Here is a 19544-nt window from a genome sequence, read left to right as displayed (position 1 = left end):
ATTGGAAAAGATTTCCTTGACTAGCTTTACAACAAATACATGTGTAGACAAAAGTAGGGATAAGAAAGAAAAAGACTGTTTTTTAAATGCATTTTTCATGAATTTATTACCTGAGTAAGCAAAAATACTTGAGCTATCTCTTTTGAAAGATAAAATTTAAAAATATTAATTTATATACTGTCTAGTAGGAAAGCACAGTACAATTTCAATTAATGTTTAATTCTATGACTGACCAAAATCTTTATAATATTTTTAATCAAAGAAGAAGGTGACTGGGACTTAGGTAGGAAAGCAAAATCATAACATCTACTACAGAAACAAGCTTTTTTTTTTTTTTTTTTTTTGGATACAGAGTTTTACTCTGTCGCCCAGGCTAGAGTGCAGTGCTGCAGTCTTGGCTCAATGCGGCCTCTGCCTCCCAGGTTCAAGCAATTCTCACGCCTCAGCTTCCCTAGTAGCTGGGATTACAGACGCGCACCAGTACACCCAGCTAATTTTTGTATTTTTAGTAGAGACGGGGTTTCCCCATGTTGGCCAGGCTGGTCTCAAAGTCCTGGCCTCATCTGATCTGCCTGCCTTGGCCTCCCAAAGTGCTGGGATTATGGGCATGAGCTACTGTGGTAGGCCTACAAAAATGCTTCTTTAGGGTAACTTTTTTCTTTTTCCTGTAATAGGATAAGCACATTATTTCTCAAGGGAAATACCATTTACTGAATTTGTACTCTGAATGCCATCAAAGCCACAACCATGCAGAACGTAGGCACAGCATGTCTAACTAAAACTAACTGTAAGAAAAAAAAGGAAAAGGGAGCTGATTTCAAAGGTTCTACATGGCTTTGCACTTCACATATTCTGATGCTGCAGATTCGAGAAGTTGTAGGTCTAACATAATTTATGTCTTCTTTTAGCATTTGTGAATTGAGAAGCTTGGAATAACAACTACGCAAGTCACTTCTAATCCTAAAATTCCAACTACATGAAATACATATTATTAAGTACTCAGACACACACAATGTCAAAAGCTGGCCTTGTGGCAAAAAGGAAATACAGCAAAGAAAGTCAGGTCCCCACCATGGCACTGACAGCAAGTCTGTTCTCAAGGTTAGTCTCTAAACTGACACCTGGTAAGTCTGACAATGAAATATTTGCCAACAATTAAGTAGAGGAGACCTCTCCTGAGAAATTTTTCATAAGTTTCACATACTACATTTTGATATCTCCTGGAATGTTTGTGGCCCTCCCCTTACTGGACTACTCTCTCATTTTGTTGGCTAATACATGTTACTAAAGTCAATATATATTCAACTCATTTTTCTCTGCCTCTTGGCCCAATTTAACACAGCTGATCCTGTTTTCAAATGCCTTCATCTGATTTTCTTCTTACCGCTTAGGCCACCTGCCCTTTGTAGGTCTTTTATGTGGTCATTAATGTTGGGATTACTTATTTTTTATTTAACCAAGTTTTTCATCTGTAAAATGGATGTAATCTTATGATTTTCTTCATAGCGTTGTGAGAATTCAGTAAGATTATGAATGTATAGATTTTGGCACAGTATCCAGGACATAAATTACTACTATCAACTCGCTGCTAGATTAGTGATATTGTGTCCTGCCTTCCCATGCTTACTCTTCCTCTTATCCACTCTTCTGCTCATAATATAACTAGTCTTATTTTTATTTATTTATTTTTTGAGACAATGTCTCACTTTGCCACCCAGGCTGGATGCTGTGGCGCAATCATAGCTCACTACAACCTCCACCTCAAGTGATCCTCTCACCTCAGCCTCCCAGGGAGCTGGGACTACAGGTGCATGTCACCATGCCCTGCTAATTTTTGTGCTTTTTTTGGTAGAGATGGGGTTTCATCATTGTTGCCCAGGCTGGTCTTGAACTCCTGAGCTCAAGTCGTATACCTGCCTTGGCCTCCCAAGTGCTGGGATTACAGGCATGAGCCACCTTGCCAGGCCTAGAGAGTTTTAATAAGCACAAATCTGATCATGTGCCCCTATCTATCTGGAAACCCAGTAATGCTTTTATAGGGCTTTTAGAATACAGACTCATCTCTTACTACTTGTGCTCCCTAATCCCTCCCTTTGCTTTAACCAAACTGATTTCAAGCTTCTTTGATAGTTCCTGCTCACTCCATGAGGGCATTTGACCACAATATTTCCCTTGTTTGAAACCCTCTGCAAGTTACAGTTTGGTCCTAATACTCCTTTAGACCTTTGTTAAAAAGTCACTTCCGTCTTGACTAAGTCTGGCCTATTTTGCTTTTTCCTTATACCATGTTCCTCTCTCCTGGAACTTCTTTTTGCAGTTACACATTTATATGAGTGACTACTACTTATTATTACCACACATTTGTGTGTTTCCTCCAACAGACATCTCAGACTAAGCTCCTGATATTCATCCAACCCAAATCTGCTCCTTTAACCTCCTTTGCCATCTGAGGAAATAGTAATACCATTCTTCCAACTGGTCAGGTCAAAACCCTTGGACCCTCACACTTCACATCCATCAGCAAATTCTATTATGTACCCAGAATTCAACTATTTTTCCCCATTTCCACTGCTACCCACTGTGGTCAAAGCGCTACCATCACTTCCTGGATTGCTGTAACAACTCTTAACACATCTCCTTGCTTCTTTGACTCAACCACTTATCCCTTGCCTACCTACAAGACAGCTAGATCAATCCTTTAAAAATGGCAGATGTCATTCCTCCACTGAAACCTTCCAACAACTTGCCATCTGCCAAGGACTGTTGTGTACCCCGCCAAAGCCATATGTTGAAGCCCTAATCCTCTCCTCACACCTATGTGACTGTATTGGAGATAGTGCTTTTAAGGAGGTAATTAAGGTTAAATGAGGTGATTAGGGTAAAGCCCTGATCCCACAGAACTGGTGCCCTTATAAGAAAAGGAAGAGACAACGCTCTCTTTATCATGTGAGGAGACACTGAGAAGGTACTGTCTGCAAGCCAAACGGAAAACCAGAACCTGATCATGCTGCCACTCTGATTTCATTCTTCCAGCCTGAAGAACTGTGAGAAAATATATTTCTACTCTTTGAGCCACCCAATCTATGGTATTTTGTTATGGTAGCCTGAGCTGACTAACACACCATTCTACTCAAAGTCAAGTAGATCTAATAGCCAAAAAAGGTCCTAAACATTCTAATCTATTACGTCCCATACCTTAAGCTCTCTGATGTAACTGCCTTTGTTTCTTCCCATCTCTTAAGCAAGTTCCAGCCAAACTGGCTTACATGCAATTCCGTGAGCATGCTATGCATGCTCCTGCCTTTGGGTCTTCTTTGGTTTTTCTCGGCTTGGGACACCTTTTTTCCCAAGAATTCACATCATTCACTTCCTCACTCAAATGTTACTTTCTCAGTGAGGCCATCCTATGGAAAATTTATGATCCCCATTTCACACAAATATCCCATTTCCCTTTCCTTAGTACTCACTACTTGGATGCTATGTATTTTACCTATTTATCTTGTCTATTGTTTCTCTCACTAGAATGAACTCCATGAGAGATGGGATTGTCCGTTTTGCTCACTGCTATATCCCGTAAATACAAAGTAGCTCACAGTAGCTGTTCAATATTTATTCAACTAAATTAATGTTGAGTTCCAATAGTGGCAGAATTCGTCGTGGAGTTGAAAGGTACTGCACAGATCATCTAGTAATGCAGCAATTCCCTAGCAGAAAACTGCACCGCTTAAAGGACCGCCTCATTTCTCTGGCCTCCTCTGGTTATTATTAAAGCTCAAAAGGAGCTTTAAAAATCCTGATGCAACAGCTGTTTTTCCCTCACCATCTTATAGAGATAATAGGCTGAAAAGTTGTGAAGTTCAAGTAAGATAATGTTTATGACAATTTTTTGAAAATTGCCTGGTTGCAGCTTTTACTTACAGCATTTGCAAACAGTTCTGCCAACTCTGTGGCTCTTTCACCATATTTCAAGTGCTCAGCAAACGATGGTGTTCGTCTCCATAAAGTCAAGTTTAAAAATACAAGAGCCGGGCGCGGTGGCTCACGCTTGTAATCCCAGCACTTGGAGAGGCCCAGGCGGGCGGATCACGAAGTCAGGAGACCAGACCATCCTGGTTAACACGGTGAAACCTGTCTCTACTAAAAATACAAAAAATTAGCCGGGCGCGGTGGCGGGCGCCTGTAGTCCCAGCTACTCTGGAGGCTGAGGCAGGAGAATGGCTTGAACCTGGGAGGCGGAGCTTGCAGTGAGCCGAGATCTCGCCACTGCACTCCAGCCTGGGCGACAGAGCGAGACTCCGTCACAAAAACAACAACAACAACAACAACAAAAACAACAAGAAAAAAAAGAAAAATAACAACAAAACAACAAAAAACCAAACAAACAAATACAGTACATAAATAAAAACCAAGTGACTGGAGGACGCCATTGATTGATTTTACTTAGGGCTTTGGGCATAAACTAGGTTTAAAAATTTCTGCTGCTGAGAAAGTGGGAAAACAGTTATATTCCCTTACATTTTACCGAAGAGAAACTAGACCTGCAGAGGAGTACCTTTCTGTTTCTATATAAACAGAGGCATTTTGCACAACCCAAATCACGCAGAAACCTCCTGGTAAGGACTTCACGGGTAGTTATTGCCAGCATTGTATTCTGAGAGATGAGCTTCACATCACTTCTGGAAATGCCTTAAATTAAAACTCATCTTGAAACAACATGACGTCTCAACGAGGCTGCCTTCTCACCTTGGAACATCAGCTTTTAAAATAAAGGTGTCATCAGAAGTGTGGAGACACCCACTGCATCACAACTGGAATCAATCTCTGGTTATGCTAACCTAGGTCTGCCGAGCAGGGTAAGTCTACTGCTCGAAAGCGGCACAGAGGAAATCCTCCCACCCCTGGGTTCAGGCCCGGAGTTACGAGCGGAGATTCGCGGCGGCGTGCCAGAGCCCAGAGCAAACCCGGCTGGGGAACGCACCTCGCCCGCGGCTCCGGAAGCGGCTGCGGCCCCGACCGGAAAGCCCCCAGCATCGCCCGCAGGAATAGCTGCGAGCCTGCGGCTCCAGCCCTGCCTCGGGTACCACGCGCCTAGTGGGAAGCGGCACTGACGCCTGCAGCATCTCGCGAGATTTCCGGCTCAGCCCAAGTACTGCGAGTTCATCAAAGAGGAGGGAAAAAAAAAAAAAAAAAAAAGGCCAGCGGGCGAGAGCCTCTGAAGTCGCGGCTGGGGCGCTGGGGTGGCAGCTGCCGCGGGAGCATCAGCTACCGGCGAGAGGCAAGGCAGGGCCCGCGCGCCGTTCGCAGCCTCGTTGCCTGGGCTGCCGGTTCACTGACGCGCGGCCCCCGGGTGGAGAGAAGGGAGGCGGCCTGGGAGACCGCTCCTTTTCGCCGCAGAGCGCGGCGGGGGAGGGAGGTGAAGGCGTGGGAGGAGGGCGACGGAAGAGGAGGTAGCGGCGTGGAGATCCTCCCGGCGACATCACCGAGGCGGAGCGCGGCCGCGCCTGCTCCCAGATCGCGCCGTTCGTGCTGCCCGCACTGCCCGAGGCCCGGCGCGGGCTGGCCGGCCGCGATCCTGGCACCGGCCGCTTTCGCGTGGGGTCGCGCAGGAGCAGCGGAGGGCCGGATCGCTGAGTGAGCGTCAGCCGCGCGCCGCTGCGGGACCGTGGGTGGGCGGGCTGAGAGGCGGAGGAGCCTCCGGCCCCGCCTCCCGCGTGCTGCTGCCGGAGCCGCAGCAGCCACAGCCCCGCCGAGGCTTTAAACAGCGGGGCCCGCCCCGCGCCCGCCACACTCGCGCGCTCGCTTGGCTGCCAGTGGCGTCTGTGCCGTCCCGGCTAGTGGCCGCCGGCGGGCGGCGGGGAGAAAGACTTCGTCACCTGGTCTTGCGGCCGTGGCCACCGCCGGCCGGGGGTGCGGAGGGCGTGCTGCCGGAGACGTCCGCCGGGCTCTGCAGTTCCGCCGGGGGTCGGGCAGCGATGGAACCGGTGCCCACGACGCCCTCCTCCGGCGTCCCGGGACTGGCCGGGGTCGGGGAGACGCAGCCCGCCGCTGCGCTGGCCGCCGCCAGGGTGGAACTGCCCGGCACGGCTGTGCCCTCGGTGCCGGAGGATGCTGCGCCCGCGAGTCGGGACGGCGGCGGGGTCCGCGGTGAGGGCGCTGCGGCGGCCGGGGACGGGCTGGGCAGACCCTTGGGGCCCACCCCGAGCCAGAGCCGTTTCCAGGTGGACTTGGTTTCCGAGAACGCCGGGCGGGCCGCTGCTGCTGCGGCGGCGGCGGCGGCAGCGGCGGCGGCTGGTGCTGGGGCGGGGGCCAAGCAGACCCCTGCGGACGGGGAAGGCAGCGGCGAGAGCGGGCCGGCTAAAAGCAGCGAGGAAGCCAAGGGCCGCTTCCGCGTGAACTTCGTGGACCCGGCTGCCTCCTCGTCGGCTGAAGACAGCCTGTCGGATGCTGCCGGGGTCGGTGGCGACGGGCCCAACGTGAGCTTCCAGAACGGCGGGGACACGGTGCTGAGCGAGGGCAGCAGCCTGCACTCCGGCGGCGGCGGCAGTGGGCACCACCAGCACTACTATTATGATACCCACACCAACACCTACTACCTGCGCACCTTCGGCCACAATACCATGGACGCTGTGCCCAGGATCGATCACTACCGGCACACAGCCGCGCAACTGGGCGAGAAGCTGCTCCGGCCTAGCCTGGCGGAGCTCCATGACGAGCTGGAAAAGGTGAGCTCGCCCGGCCCTCCCTTCTTCCCCAGCCCCTGGTGCATGCCGACCGCGGGATGTGGCTGCAGACTCTTACCGAGTTGAGGTGGCAGGAGTAGACATGCACGACTTGCTGGCATCTCTGGATTCAGCTGTCAAGGGTGGAATTGCGGAGGAATGTAACTTAATCTCTTAAAAAGTTTGTAGCGGGTTTGACTAGTTAAGTGATACTGGAGGACTGCTTTTAACAACCTTCCCCATCCAGTTAGGTATCTCGTGTGCACTTTCTTTCCCACCCGCGCTTAACAGTCACCACCCCTCTGAATGACCGTTGTGTTTGTGGGCCCTTGAGAAGAGAAGGTGCAGGAGGTTTAGGTGAGGACCTCTCTCGGAAGAGGTTGGAGAGCACCTACCATCTGTGTCGTTTTAAAAGATTGTGTTGTGTGGCTTTACGCCTATTAGGGATCCCAACAGTGGGAATGTTGGTGTTGGAAGGAAAATCTTAACAGGGTGTGTTTATGGTCTATGAGTTATTAAAGCTCAATTCTTGCAATCTTGAATATGCAAAGGATCGTAGAAATCTTAAATCTTGGGACACTCTGTTCCTGATAATGGCATAACTCTGTTTTTTTTTTTTTTTTTGCAATGAAAACGTTTTGGGAGAGGTGTATATTTAAAAAATTAGGGAGAGGGGCGAGTCTTTAAAGAAAAAAGGGAAACGGGAGAATTGGTTTTTCTGTAGAAGATGACCAGGAAGACCTCTGGGGTCTTTACAATAAGCAGTTACACTTTGTAAACAGAAAACCATCCCCATAAACTCATTGATTTTTGTAATTCTGTTTTTTTATGGTCACATAAGACTGTTATTTTTTCAGTGTTCAATATCATTGTTTTGAGATAACATTTATGCTTTTGAAATTTCATTAATGTTTAACTTTTTTATGAGCCGGAATTACTTGAAGTCTTCCTTTACAAGTGTGTAATGACTACATTGATGGAATTTTGTAAACGCCAGAGGATAGTGCCACATAGATTGAAATGATCACAGTGTGGAAAAGTTTAAATCCAGTATGTGATTTCTTTTGGGTATGATTATTTGATCTCATACAGTGATTTCATACAAGACTGTACTTGTCCCAGTGTTTGATAATGTAACATTCACACAGAGGTAATTACAGAGGTCCCAACTCTTACAGCTTATTGATTGTTTAAAAGCCTGAGATCATTTAGCTTTAGATAATATTATTGTTCCATTGTGGTATTTTATCATAATCAGAAGCAAAACAATGTCTAAAACATTTTTTATTCATACTTCTGTAGTTTCTATCAAGTCTGTTTTTTCTTTTCAAAACCCAAAAATCATTGTAGACAAAAGTAGATATGAAGCTAGCAATTTTCCTTTTCTTAGGACGTATTTACTAATGAAAATATTATACAGATATATTTTAGATTTATTTTACCAAAGCCAAGTAGGTGAGCAGTAAAGTGATCTGTATTTACCCATAAGTTTTAGAAAGACATCCAATTGAAAGGTGTATATCTTGAGCATATATGCTTCCTATGGAAGTTTTTGCTATTTTGAATTAAATTATCTCAATAACAAAGCACTTCAAGTTCTCCAAAGCTTTAGATTTGTGTGTCTTTGTGTTTTTTGCTTGGCTTTTTGGTTCAAAGTGTCTAAAAAACAACACCTGTATTGTTTGTTGTACGGCAGTTGAAGAAATCACCCAACCTCTCAGCTTCAGCTTTTCAGGGTTATTATGAAGATTAGAAAAAAAGCGCAATAAAAATGACCATGTTCAGTGCCTGGAAAATAATAGCTAGTTGTTATTTCCCTTTTATATTGGCCCTTCAGAAGACTCTAGGATCTCAATTTTAGATTCTCTTAATTCTTATGTTATTAGATGAATATAGTATATAAAATGTTATGTTCAGTTTCATTTATGCAACAGGTAGTTTAATTCTTTATAGTTTTTTACCTTCTGCCACTCGTCTTTATGACCACTGTTTTATTGGCTTAACTAATAACTACATGTTGAAGATAATTTTGGTTAGAATTTTAGCAGATGGATTAAAGAAATGGGTGTTAAGTAGTACAATTATGACTACACACCACTGTCGAAAGAGGGGCAGACAGTAGGGGTGATAACAGGTTGGCTGGATTCCCAGAAGTTGTCCCTTACTCTCTCTAAATTGACTTCCACTTCTCTAACACCTCTAATGCTTCTAGCCTTCAGTGAATTATAATATTTAGAATTTTTATAACACCTAATTCTAGCAGTCGATTGATTGACATATACTCTACTTTGGTCTACTAAGTGCATAATTATCTACCATGGGACTAACTCTGTATTGGGAACTGTAGAAGAACAAAAGAAGTAAAAGACTTCAGAAACTTGTTAGGGAAAAGGACTGGATTGTCTTTCCTCCAGTTGAATTCCTTTCATTATCCATCACTGACTTTAAAAGTATTTTGTCTAAATGTCCAACTGTAGGAGAATAGATAAATATCCTTGGTACATCTTGCTATATTGTATAGCCATTCTAGGACCAGTAGGTATGAGTTCTCCATTTATTAGTTAGTTATTGGGGAAGGGGGCATCTTAGATGTTGACAACATGGTTGTGACACTGTGGGATTACACGGTGATTAGCAAACCAGTTACTGCTTCTGCCTAGACAGACATTAACAAAATAGTTGGACAAATAATATAGTTAATAACTGTTTTTTAAGTATCATGAAAGAAAAGTATTCTTGTAAAGATGTAATAGGACCTAATTTTAATTGGGTTTTGGGAAGGCGTTTTTTTTGAGAAGTATGACATTGAAGCTGAGACCTGAAGGGTAAGTTGATGATTGGGTGGAATGACAGTCCAGACCAAAAGGACAGCGTACGTGAAGGTAATGGGGTGAGAAAAAGTGGTATATTCACATAACTAAAAAGAGCTCAGTGTTTTTCATTATAAATGTAGTGGGATGCTATTGAAGAATTTTGTGTGGGGTAGCCACCTGATACATTTTGTTTTAACATCTTTAGGCTCTGGGTGGAGAATGGATTGGCAGGGGCAAGAATGGAAGCAAAGAGACTCAAGTGATTACTGTGGTCTGGGTGACAGATAGTAAAGGTTGGTGGCAGAAAGGATTGGATGTGCGGGTGAGATAGAAGCTGACTTCTAGATTTTGAACTTGAGAAACTTAGTAGATGTTGGTACCGTTGCTTGAGGTGAGAAAGATTGGAGGAGGAATAGATTCGGTGGTTGGGAGAAGTTTGTATTTGAGACTATTCTGTTTGAGTAGCCTGTAAAGACAAAGACAACTTATTCCAAGAGTCATGGAGGAGGGCAGTATATATATATAGAGAGAGAGAGAGAGCGAGCATATACACACACACACACATACATGTATATTTACATATAAAGGTTTGGTTGCTTAAAGTCATGCACTAAATTACTTAGGGAGAGTGATAGATAAGAGAACAGAAAATAGGGTCTGGCATTGGACTTCAAGATTGTTTAAAGGTCTGTTAGAGATTGAGGAGCCACTAGCAAAGGAAATTAAGGAAGAGCTACCATACTGTCACATAGCCTGGAGAGCAGTGTTGGGGGAAACTGAGAGAAAATAGTTTTTAGAAAGGCAGAAACTCTTCAAAGCTGATGCCAGGAATTGATTTAAAAATGTATATATGTACACACACAGAGTGAAAAATCAAAGTATGGATTTTTGTCCCTACAGGAAGAAATAAAAGGTGGAGGGTAACAAGAAAGTATTTGATGGACATCTTCAACATGTATGATGGAATGCAAGATTATCAAATGTGGAAAGTGGAGTGGTGGACAATCCATACTAGCTCTTATTGAATTTAAAGCATTATTAAAATAATTTTTTGTTTTTGTTTGTTTTTGTTTTTTTTGTTTTTGTTTTACTATTTTGACCAATAAACCATAATTTCTAGTATTTTTGTTTTTAAAGGTAGCATTATCGTTGCAGTTGTCCTTGGACCAAGGCTTTGGAGCCTTTTGCTGATGGTATGTCAAGGGTTTCTATATGGTTCCTCTATTTTTGCCTTTCTCGTTAACAAGGGGAAAGGTCAAGGGAGCAACTATATTGTCTTTCATAGTGTCACTTTGCTTGTTGGATTTTCATTAATTCCTAAGAAATAGGTCTTATACATATTTTATTCAAGATGAAATGGGCTAATAGAAACAGAAGAAATTGGCCAGGTGTGGTGGCTCACCCCTGTAATCCCAGCACTTTGGGAGGCCAAGGCGGGTGGATCACCTGAGGTCGGAAGTTCAAGACGAGCCTTACCAACATGGTGAAACCCTGTCTCTACTAAAAATACAGAATTAGCCAGGTGTGGTGGCACATGCCTGTAATCCTAGCTATTCAGGAGGCTGAGGCAGGAGAATCGCTTGAACCCGGGAGGTGGAGGTTGCAGTGAGCCAAAATTGCACCATTGCACTCCAGCCTGGGCAACAAGAGCAAAGCTCCATCTCAAAAAGAAAAAGAAAAAAGAAAAGAAAGAAAAGAAAAGAAACAAGAAATTGCTTAACAGCCATTTTTACAGAAAGTACAGCTGGAGTACAGGCACCATGGTAGGTAAGAGCCTGTTGTCCCTACTTGGGAAGCTGAGGCAGGAGGATTGCTTGAGCCCAGGAGTTTGAGACTGTAGTGTACTGTGACCATGCCTGTGAACAGCCACTGCACTTCAGCATGGGCAACACAGCAAGACCCTGTCTAAAAAAAATAGTAGTACAGCTGTATTTGGACTTCACATCCAGGTTTTTCTGACTTTAATGCTAGGACGTAGAAGCAGCAGGTTCTTCTCTTTTTATCTCTTCTATCCCTTAGACCTGTTCTAAGATAACAAAGATGTTGAGGGGGACCCTTGGGGATTACCACCAACATTTCTGTACCTTGAACTCCTGAGAGTTGAATGATTATATAACTGACAGAAATGAGGAGATGGGATGATGTAAATATTGATTATTATGACTTCTTCACTAGCATCTGTATGTGTCTTTTTTTCATCTTCATACAGAGAATATGCACTTAATAAAGATTTGTTCATGGGATGTACAAATCAGGTGAGCAGTTCCTGTCACTTAATAAGGCCTTTAAGTAAAACACTAAATAATTATAGTATCTCTTCTAACCATGAGCTGCTTCTCTGAGTGGGCTGTGTTGATGCCTAGTCAAGAAATTTCACACACTGTTAATCATTTCAGTGTATAGCTTTAGTCCTTGAAAATCACCCTGGAGGAACAAGAGTGTGTCTCTTGAGGGTGAGGGGAAGAGTAGGGTAGTGGCCAGAACTGGGTAAAGGTGGGACCCTGATAAGAAATATTTACATGTGGCAAAGTCAAATTTGGCTGAATTCACAGTTTTGCCAGGGGCTTTACCCTGCTAAACCCATGCCACTTGCCACTGAAGTCAAGCTTACTCATAATACTATATGCATTCCCCCAGGTGTACACTGACTAAAGTAGTTCTACAATGCGGTGAACAGGTAAAATTGCAGCTACTGCTTTGTTAAATAGTAGAATTTAAGAAAACAGCTTTTAATTTTTAGCATAAAAATTTCCTGGGTAGAAGGAAAGAGAAATTTTGGGATTTAAAATGTAGCAAAAATCAGTACACTGCTAAATTAATATTTTCTCTATGTGTATTTATGTTGATACATTTTAAAATCCTGTGAGACTGGAATTTAAAGGACCAAAATAGAGTTTCTTGGTTCTTATGTGTGGAGTGTGTTTGCTTTCATTGATTTTCCATTATGTTACATATATATATATATGGGAAGTCTATAGTATAGTTCCATGCTGAAGTGAAATAAATGTGAACCCAATTATTCAACAAATCCTTATTGAACATCAACAGCAACACTGTTCTAAATGCTGAGGATATAGCAGTGAACAAAACGAAGTCATGGGACTTTCATTCTAGTGGTAGGAGACAATAAACAAACAAAATTAAAGCAGGGCGAGGAAAATTAAAGGTGGCTAGATGATGGCTGGGTGGTGCTGTTTTAGCATTTGTTAGGGAAGACCTCTGATATGTGAGCAGTCTCTAGAAAGGGGTGACCCCCATGCAGATACCAGGGAACGGACACTCTAGGCAGAGGAATGGCAGATACCAAGACTTTGAGATGGGAGTGTGCTTGGTGTGATTGAGAGACAGGGAGGTCAGCAAGACCAAATCGATGAGGCAGAGTGTGATAGAGAAAGTCAGGGTGTAGTGAGGACCAAATAGTGTAGAACCTTGCAGATCATGATAAAGACTTAGGATTTTACTCTGAGTGATTTAGGGGAAGGCATTGTAGGGTTTTGAGTTAGATTTGACATGATCTGACTTATGTTTTCAAAATACCACTCTGATTGTTGTGTAGAGAATATACTGTAAGGGAGCAAGAGCAGAAGGCAGGAAACCAGTTAGAAGCCTACTGCAATGGTTCCGTTAAGATGATAATGACTTTTACTAAGGTGGTAGTGATTGATACAATGAGAGGTGTTCAGATGCTGGATGTGTTTCAAAGGTAGAATTGTTGGGATTTGCTGATGTTTTAGATGAGGGGATGTATGGACAGAGTAATACCAGGGTTTTCCCCCTGTTTAGAATGGAGTTGATATTAATGGAGAAGTCTGTGGGAAGGGCAGGTTTGGAAGATGGACTCAAGATAAGGTTTCATTCTACAAGTTAGTTCTCCAATGAGGCACACAGGTAAAATTGCAGCTGCTGGTTTGTTAAATAGTAGAACTTCAGAAAACAGCTTTTAATTTTTTTAGCATAAAAATGTGCTTTTGTTCTTCAGGTAAAACCATGAAAACTAGTAGTCTTTCAAATACTGTACGAAGGGGTGGGGAATTAGTGGGTTGATTCCACAAAGTGAAAGCCCACTGAGGGTGAGCAACAAGGAAGATTACCTAAAATACTGAAGTTAAAAACGTATTAGTGGTGTCTCATTTAAACCATGAAAGCTTCTATCTGCTGAGGGCCTCCTTTGTCTTTTTCCATTTTCACTAGGATCTCTACCAATGCTAGCTTAAAGCTATTATGAAAAACTTGGAGCTGATAGACAACTTGGGGGTTTCTAGTTGGAAGAAGGAAGAAAGCCGAAAAGCAAAAATAGCTTAGTGGAATGTTGACTCTCAGCAGAAGCTAATTATGGCTAGTACATTGGTAGTATCATTGGACTCAGAAATTCCTCTGCCTTAATTTTTTAAAAATATTCTGTGCTTTGGCCGGGCGCGGTGGCTCACGCCTGTAATCCCAGCACTTTAGGAGGCTGAGGTGGGTGAATCACGAGATCAGGAGATGGAGACCATCCTGGCTAACACGGTGAAACCCCGTCTCTACTAAAAATACAAAAAAAACTAGCTGGGCGAGGTGGCGGGCGCCTGTAGTCCCAGCTACTTGGGAGGCTGAGGCGGGAGAATGGCGTGAACCTGGGAGGCGGAGCTTGCAGTGAGATCCTGCCACTGCACTCCAGTCTGGGAGACACAGCGAGACTCCGTCTCAAAAAAAAAAAAAAAAAAAAAAAAAAAAAAATTCTGTGCTTTTTCTGAATAGTCACAAATTAGATACTCATCTAGGTTCAGAATTCTGGAAACCTGTGGGATAGTTCTTTGTTAGGTCAGTGTGAATTAGTTCTTCCATCAGTTTGGTTTCAAACAAAATTTGGTATGGTATGCTAGCCATTTTGGAGACTTTTGCAGGGGAGCATAGGTGGTTTGGCAGGGCAGGCTTGAGTATTCCAGTGGGGAAAGACTTGGAGGACCCTAATCATCTGAGACCTGCCCTCCCCACAGACTTCTCCATTAATATCAGCTCCGTTCTAAATAGGTATTACCCTGTCCATACATCCCCCATCCAAACTATCAGCAAATCCCAACAATTATATGTTTGAAACACATCCAGTATCTGAACACCTCTCATTGTATCAATCACTACCCCTTTGGTAAAAGCCCGTTATCATCTTAATGGAACCATTGCAGTAGCTGAGATGAGAGGAAGGGGGGTGATTAAAACTTAGCTGCAATTCAAGAATTGAGCTATAGGGCTGACGGTCTTGGAAGGAGGTAGGAAACTTCACAGAGCATGACTGGGCTGAGGACCCCAGTCCCAAGTTTTGACTAGCACTTGTTGTGATTATGGCTTTTTACCATTTAAGGTCTTTATCAGTGCTGTCTAACAGAAATATAGTATGAACTACATATGTCGTTTAAAAAAGAAGCAGGCAAAATTAATTTATAATATATTTTATTTGACACTGTGTCTAAAACATTCATTGCAGATACAATGAATATTAAAACATTTATAATGAGATATCTCAATTTCTTTTTTATGTACAAAGTTTGAAACCCTGTATGTGTTTTTCACATACAGTACAGCACATCTCAGTTCAGACAAACATTTCAATAGTGTTGAAGTAGTAGCTCCCTGTGACCTTTGGTTACTATATTGGACAGTGTAGATGTGAACAGTATTTTGCAGTTTGGTTCTGAGGTCCTATGATTTTCGTTTTTCTTCTTGCATATTTAACTGTTCCTGTCAATAGTTTACTTCCTTTAAAGAAATTTGAGTAGCTTCTATGTGACAGAAAAAGCAGAATATTTTATGTAACTCTCATTGCTTTCCAGGTACAAGCTCTTTCCTTCCTTCCTCAGCTAGACTTGTTGAGAGTATTGATTATAATTACTGTCTTTCCTTCCTTACCTTTCACTCAAACTGTTGTAGTGTGGCTTCTATTTTGCATAAATAGTTCTTGTTAAAGTCACAAGTGATCTCCATTCTTATCACAAATTTCAGAAAGTCTTTTTTTTTTTTTTTTTTTTATAGCAGTGTTCGGCTTTCAAGCAGCATTTGGTGTTCTTTTGAAGTCTTTTGGTCACTTCCTTGGCTTCTTAGTTTTCCTTCTGCCTTTCTGGCTCTTTCAGCCTGGCATCCTTTGCAGTCACCTCCTTCTCTAACCTGAACATCCTCAAGGCTTTATTTGGACTTTTCTTCTTCCTTGTTCCTCTTTTTTCTCTCCTTATGCTACATCATCTGTAGTCCAATGACTCCCAAAATTTCGTCTTCTACCCACACTCTTTCTCTGAGTTCTGGGTATCCAATGCTTGCTTGACATTTTTGTTTTAATGTCTCAAAGATAACTCAAGCTCACAAACTTAGTATTTCCTCCCATTCCCTCCAGAAACAAAAGAATCCAGGCCGTCTGCCAGTGTGTGCTGTATCTCTCGGAATGGTACCACTATTCATCATACTGCAAAAGTGAGAAACCTATGAGTCATCCTTGACACTTTGCTCTCATTCCCCCATCCAATCTCTGAGTGCTGTCAACTTGAATTTCTAAATATTCTTTTAATCTAAGCTGCCACCATCCTATTAGGTTGGTGCAAAAGTAATTGCGTTTTTTCACATTGAAAGTAATGCCAAAAACCACAATGACTTTTGCACCAACAAAGCTGCAGCAATAGCCTTGTAACTGAACTTCTCATATTCACTATACTTTCCCATCACTATTGTGCCCAAAGCAAAACTGATCATTGTTGCCCAATGCTCCCTGCATTGTCTATGTCTGGTTTGCCTCTTCAGTGTTTCACTTCCCCAGTGGCACAGTAATTCCTTTGGTCGTGCGACCTTTGTACATGGTACTCTCCACGGACTCTTCCTCTCCCACCTTTCCATACACCCACTGTTAACTTTCAGTTTAAGATTTCACTTCAGTCCTTATTTCTTTTGAGACGAGGCCTTCATCCTCCAGTCTAGAACAAACTCATTTTCCCTTAATGGCTTTAGTTAGTGGTAGTATATCTATTAACATGGTTGCTTGAGTATCCTTAAGCTAACTTCAAGCTCCATGAGATGCTGACTTTGTGATTGATCACCATTATGTTGTTGTTATCTAGTAGAGGCCTGGCACAGTAGACGCTCAATTGATACATACTGAATAATAGGCCTAATTCTTTACATATTAATGTGGTACAAAAGAATCTTACCTACCTTATATTTGTTATCTAGATTCTCTAAAGGATGTTTGGCAGAGAAATTGCCCTGTTTTGCATATGTGGCATTAAGACCCAAAAGAACTAAATGACCTGACCAAAATCGTAGACATGCAGAACTAGCATTGGAAATTGGGGCAGGCATTACTGAGTCTCAGTTGGCATTCATTTCAATATCCTATAGTTTAATACTGCATAAGCTCTTGTTATTTTGGTGACTTTTTTTTCTTTTTTAAAATACTTATGACAAATGTTTTTATATTCATTGAATATAAAATAGAAAAGATTTAGGCTCCACAGTTCTAGTGTATGGATGTATCTCTTCCTAGTAGAAAAATTTTCAAAAATTAATAAGAAAGTTTTACACGGAATCTTAGTTTTTTGTATTTCCTCTGCCATCCCCTGTCCTTATCTTCCAAAAGTATGATATAAATTTTTAAATGTAATATGGGTTGTACTTTGCAGTAACTAAGTAACTTGTGTCTGTTAAGTTTAACTTTAAATTAACATCGTGTTAAAAATTCAGTTCTTTGGTTACTTGAGTCACATTTTAGGTACTTCATAACCACATTTGGCTAGTTGTTATCATTGGACAATTGAGATACCAAAGATTTCCATTATCACAGAAAGATAGTGCTGTCAAGGGAGGTGATATCTAAAATTACTTTTTTCCTTCCTTCATTCATTCTTTCCTTTATTCCTTTTCTTCCAGGTTAGTCACCACTAGTTTAAAGTCATTAGAGAATCTAATGTTCTTCTAATTTTGCATAGGATCCTTCCTTAAATGAAGATGTCTAGAACATTAGGTTCTCAATGAAGTGTTTCAATCAATGGAATCTGTTTTCTTTGTGAGAGTGGAGATTTGGGCCTGTAAAAATTTAATATTGTATTGTTAGAAATGTTAGTTTCCAAAGCATTCTTAAGTTACATATCTGCATTTGGTCTTCAGTTGTTGGAGTAGGTGGGTTTTTTAGAAGGTTGTGGAGTAACAGTCTCATTTTGCAAGGCTGTGGTTTGCCTTCAAGCTAATACCTGGTAGGGCAGGTCTCTGTATCCCTGTATTTTTCTTTTGGACCAGTGATTCCAAAATTTCTAAAAGAACCACCTGGGGGAAAATGGCTGTTTCCCCTTTCCCAAAGAGTTTGTGTAGTGTTTTGTTTTTATAAACAGGCAAAGTATGTTTTATTCAACCTCTTAGAGCAAGTTTGACCAACCTACAGCCTGTGGGCCACATGTGGCCCAGGACGGCTTTGAATGTGACCCAACACAAATTTGTAAACTTTCTCAAAACATTATGAAATTTTTTTTGCAATAAAAAAAAAAAAAAAATCAGCTATTATTAATGTTAGTGTATTTTGTATGGCCCGAGACAATTCTTTCAATATGGCCAAGGGAAGTCAAAAGATTGGATACTCCTGTCTTAGAGTGTTTGTGGTTTTTAGAGTTTTCCTGGTAATTGTTAAAGAGCCTGGTTTGAGAATTGGTGTCCTAGACCGTGTTGAGTCTTTGATTACCATATTGAGAGTGCAGAGTCATTTGTTTTCATCGATGTGCTGATTCTCAATTTTGAAATACCCTGATATAGACAAGTACTATCTATCAAAGTTCTGGCTCCTAACTGTTAGAGAACTGTGTACTGAATTAAATTAAGTTGTCGATTGTTAAACATCTGATATGTTTCAGGAGTTTTCTGTAGCCTGGGCACAACAACCTTGCAAGGTAGGTAGTTGACAGATGGTCAGACTCAGAAGCTAATATCAACTTGTAAGTGGTAAACACTGGCTATTAGGAAAGGTAATAGATATTAATACCTAATTATTTAGTAGCAGACACTGGTTATTAGGAAAGATGAGGTATTAGGAAAAACATCTATGTTTTTACTCGTTAAGTGTGAACAAAACATAGTATGTTGCTAGTAAGAGTTCTATTCAAATGTTGTAGGGATATCAGACATACAGGTACGAAGTGATAAGTTTGAATCTTGATGAGTTATTGTGGAACAGTTGGGTCTAGATATTAACGTCTTTTTTTTTTTTAATAAAACCTAATGGTTTAGGGCATAACTTATCAGACTTGATATTTTAGAAACTAATGTTATGGTAAATAATTCTTGATTCTATAGGAGGACTTTTTTTCTTTGAAAATTAAAATGTGAATTTGCTTTTTGTTTATTTAATCACCAATTTGAATCTCATTATTTTGATTTAAAATGAAACTGTCACGAGAATTGTGTACTCAGAGCATTTGCAAATAAGTATTGTAAAGGAGAAATATTTTTTGGCAAAGCTGGTCAGGACATAGCCTCAGTACTAACTTACCTATACATTTCTAGAGATTTGCCTAAGATTGGGTTTAGAGACAATGTTGTACTACCTCCCCTGTATCAATCCCAATTATCAGGCAGATTTGCTGATCAGAGACAAATTTAAGAACCGGTAATTAAGCAAAATAACTGCAATAACAACAAATAGGCATTCATAATAAACGACTTTGAGGCATCTTGCAGAAACAGAAGATAACTTTGTTTCTGCTTTTCATTATTTTCTTATCAGAAAATAGTAGTCTGTAATAACCCTTTAGAGTAAACGTAAGGACAGGAGCTGAATTTTGATCATTGCAGTATCTTCATCTAGCATAATGCTAACAAAATTAACAGTGTTTTAAATCTCAATACAAAAAAGGGTCAGTGAACTATACAATTTCGGAAAATTTCAGTCTCAAGCCTTCCTAGAGTATTCGATTTTAAGAGTCTGAGGATTAACCTTTTTCAAAACCAACGCTTTAAAATTTTATTCAAAGAATTTCATTGTACTTCGCTTATTTCAAATGTTTGTTGTTTC

At 41.7% G+C, this 19544-nt stretch overlaps 1 protein-coding gene and 1 long non-coding RNA gene across 11 annotated transcripts in view; one reads left to right on the top strand and one right to left on the bottom strand.

Annotated features, from left to right (window-relative positions):
• The window catches only part of LOC140709979 (uncharacterized), a 142669-nt gene extending 137547 nt beyond the window's left edge, over nucleotides 1-5122 (bottom strand). For 4 of the 9 annotated variants that reach the window (XR_012090870.1, XR_012090875.1, XR_012090869.1 and 1 more), the window contains exon 1: nucleotides 4744-4971. This is a non-coding gene — a long non-coding RNA (uncharacterized lncRNA). The other 5 variants (XR_012090872.1, XR_012090873.1, XR_012090871.1 and 2 more) reach the window with 5 other exon arrangements.
• Nucleotides 5123-5175: 53 nt separating this feature from the next.
• SLC12A2 (solute carrier family 12 member 2) overlaps nucleotides 5176-19544 on the top strand; it is a 104240-nt gene continuing 89871 nt past the window's right edge. For both annotated transcript variants that reach the window (XM_008014305.3, XM_008014304.3), the window contains exon 1: nucleotides 5176-6722. In XM_008014305.3, the coding sequence (XP_008012496.3) occupies nucleotides 5973-6722 (750 nt within the window). In that variant the 5' untranslated portion in view covers nucleotides 5176-5972. The remainder of the gene's footprint in view (nucleotides 6723-19544) is intronic.

This window comes from Chlorocebus sabaeus, chromosome 23 (assembly GCF_047675955.1).
Source record: "Chlorocebus sabaeus isolate Y175 chromosome 23, mChlSab1.0.hap1, whole genome shotgun sequence".
Lineage (NCBI taxonomy): Eukaryota > Metazoa > Chordata > Mammalia > Primates > Cercopithecidae > Chlorocebus > Chlorocebus sabaeus.
The sequence above is the reverse complement of the archived record's forward strand: the minus strand, read 5'-3'. Positions and strand labels throughout refer to the sequence as shown.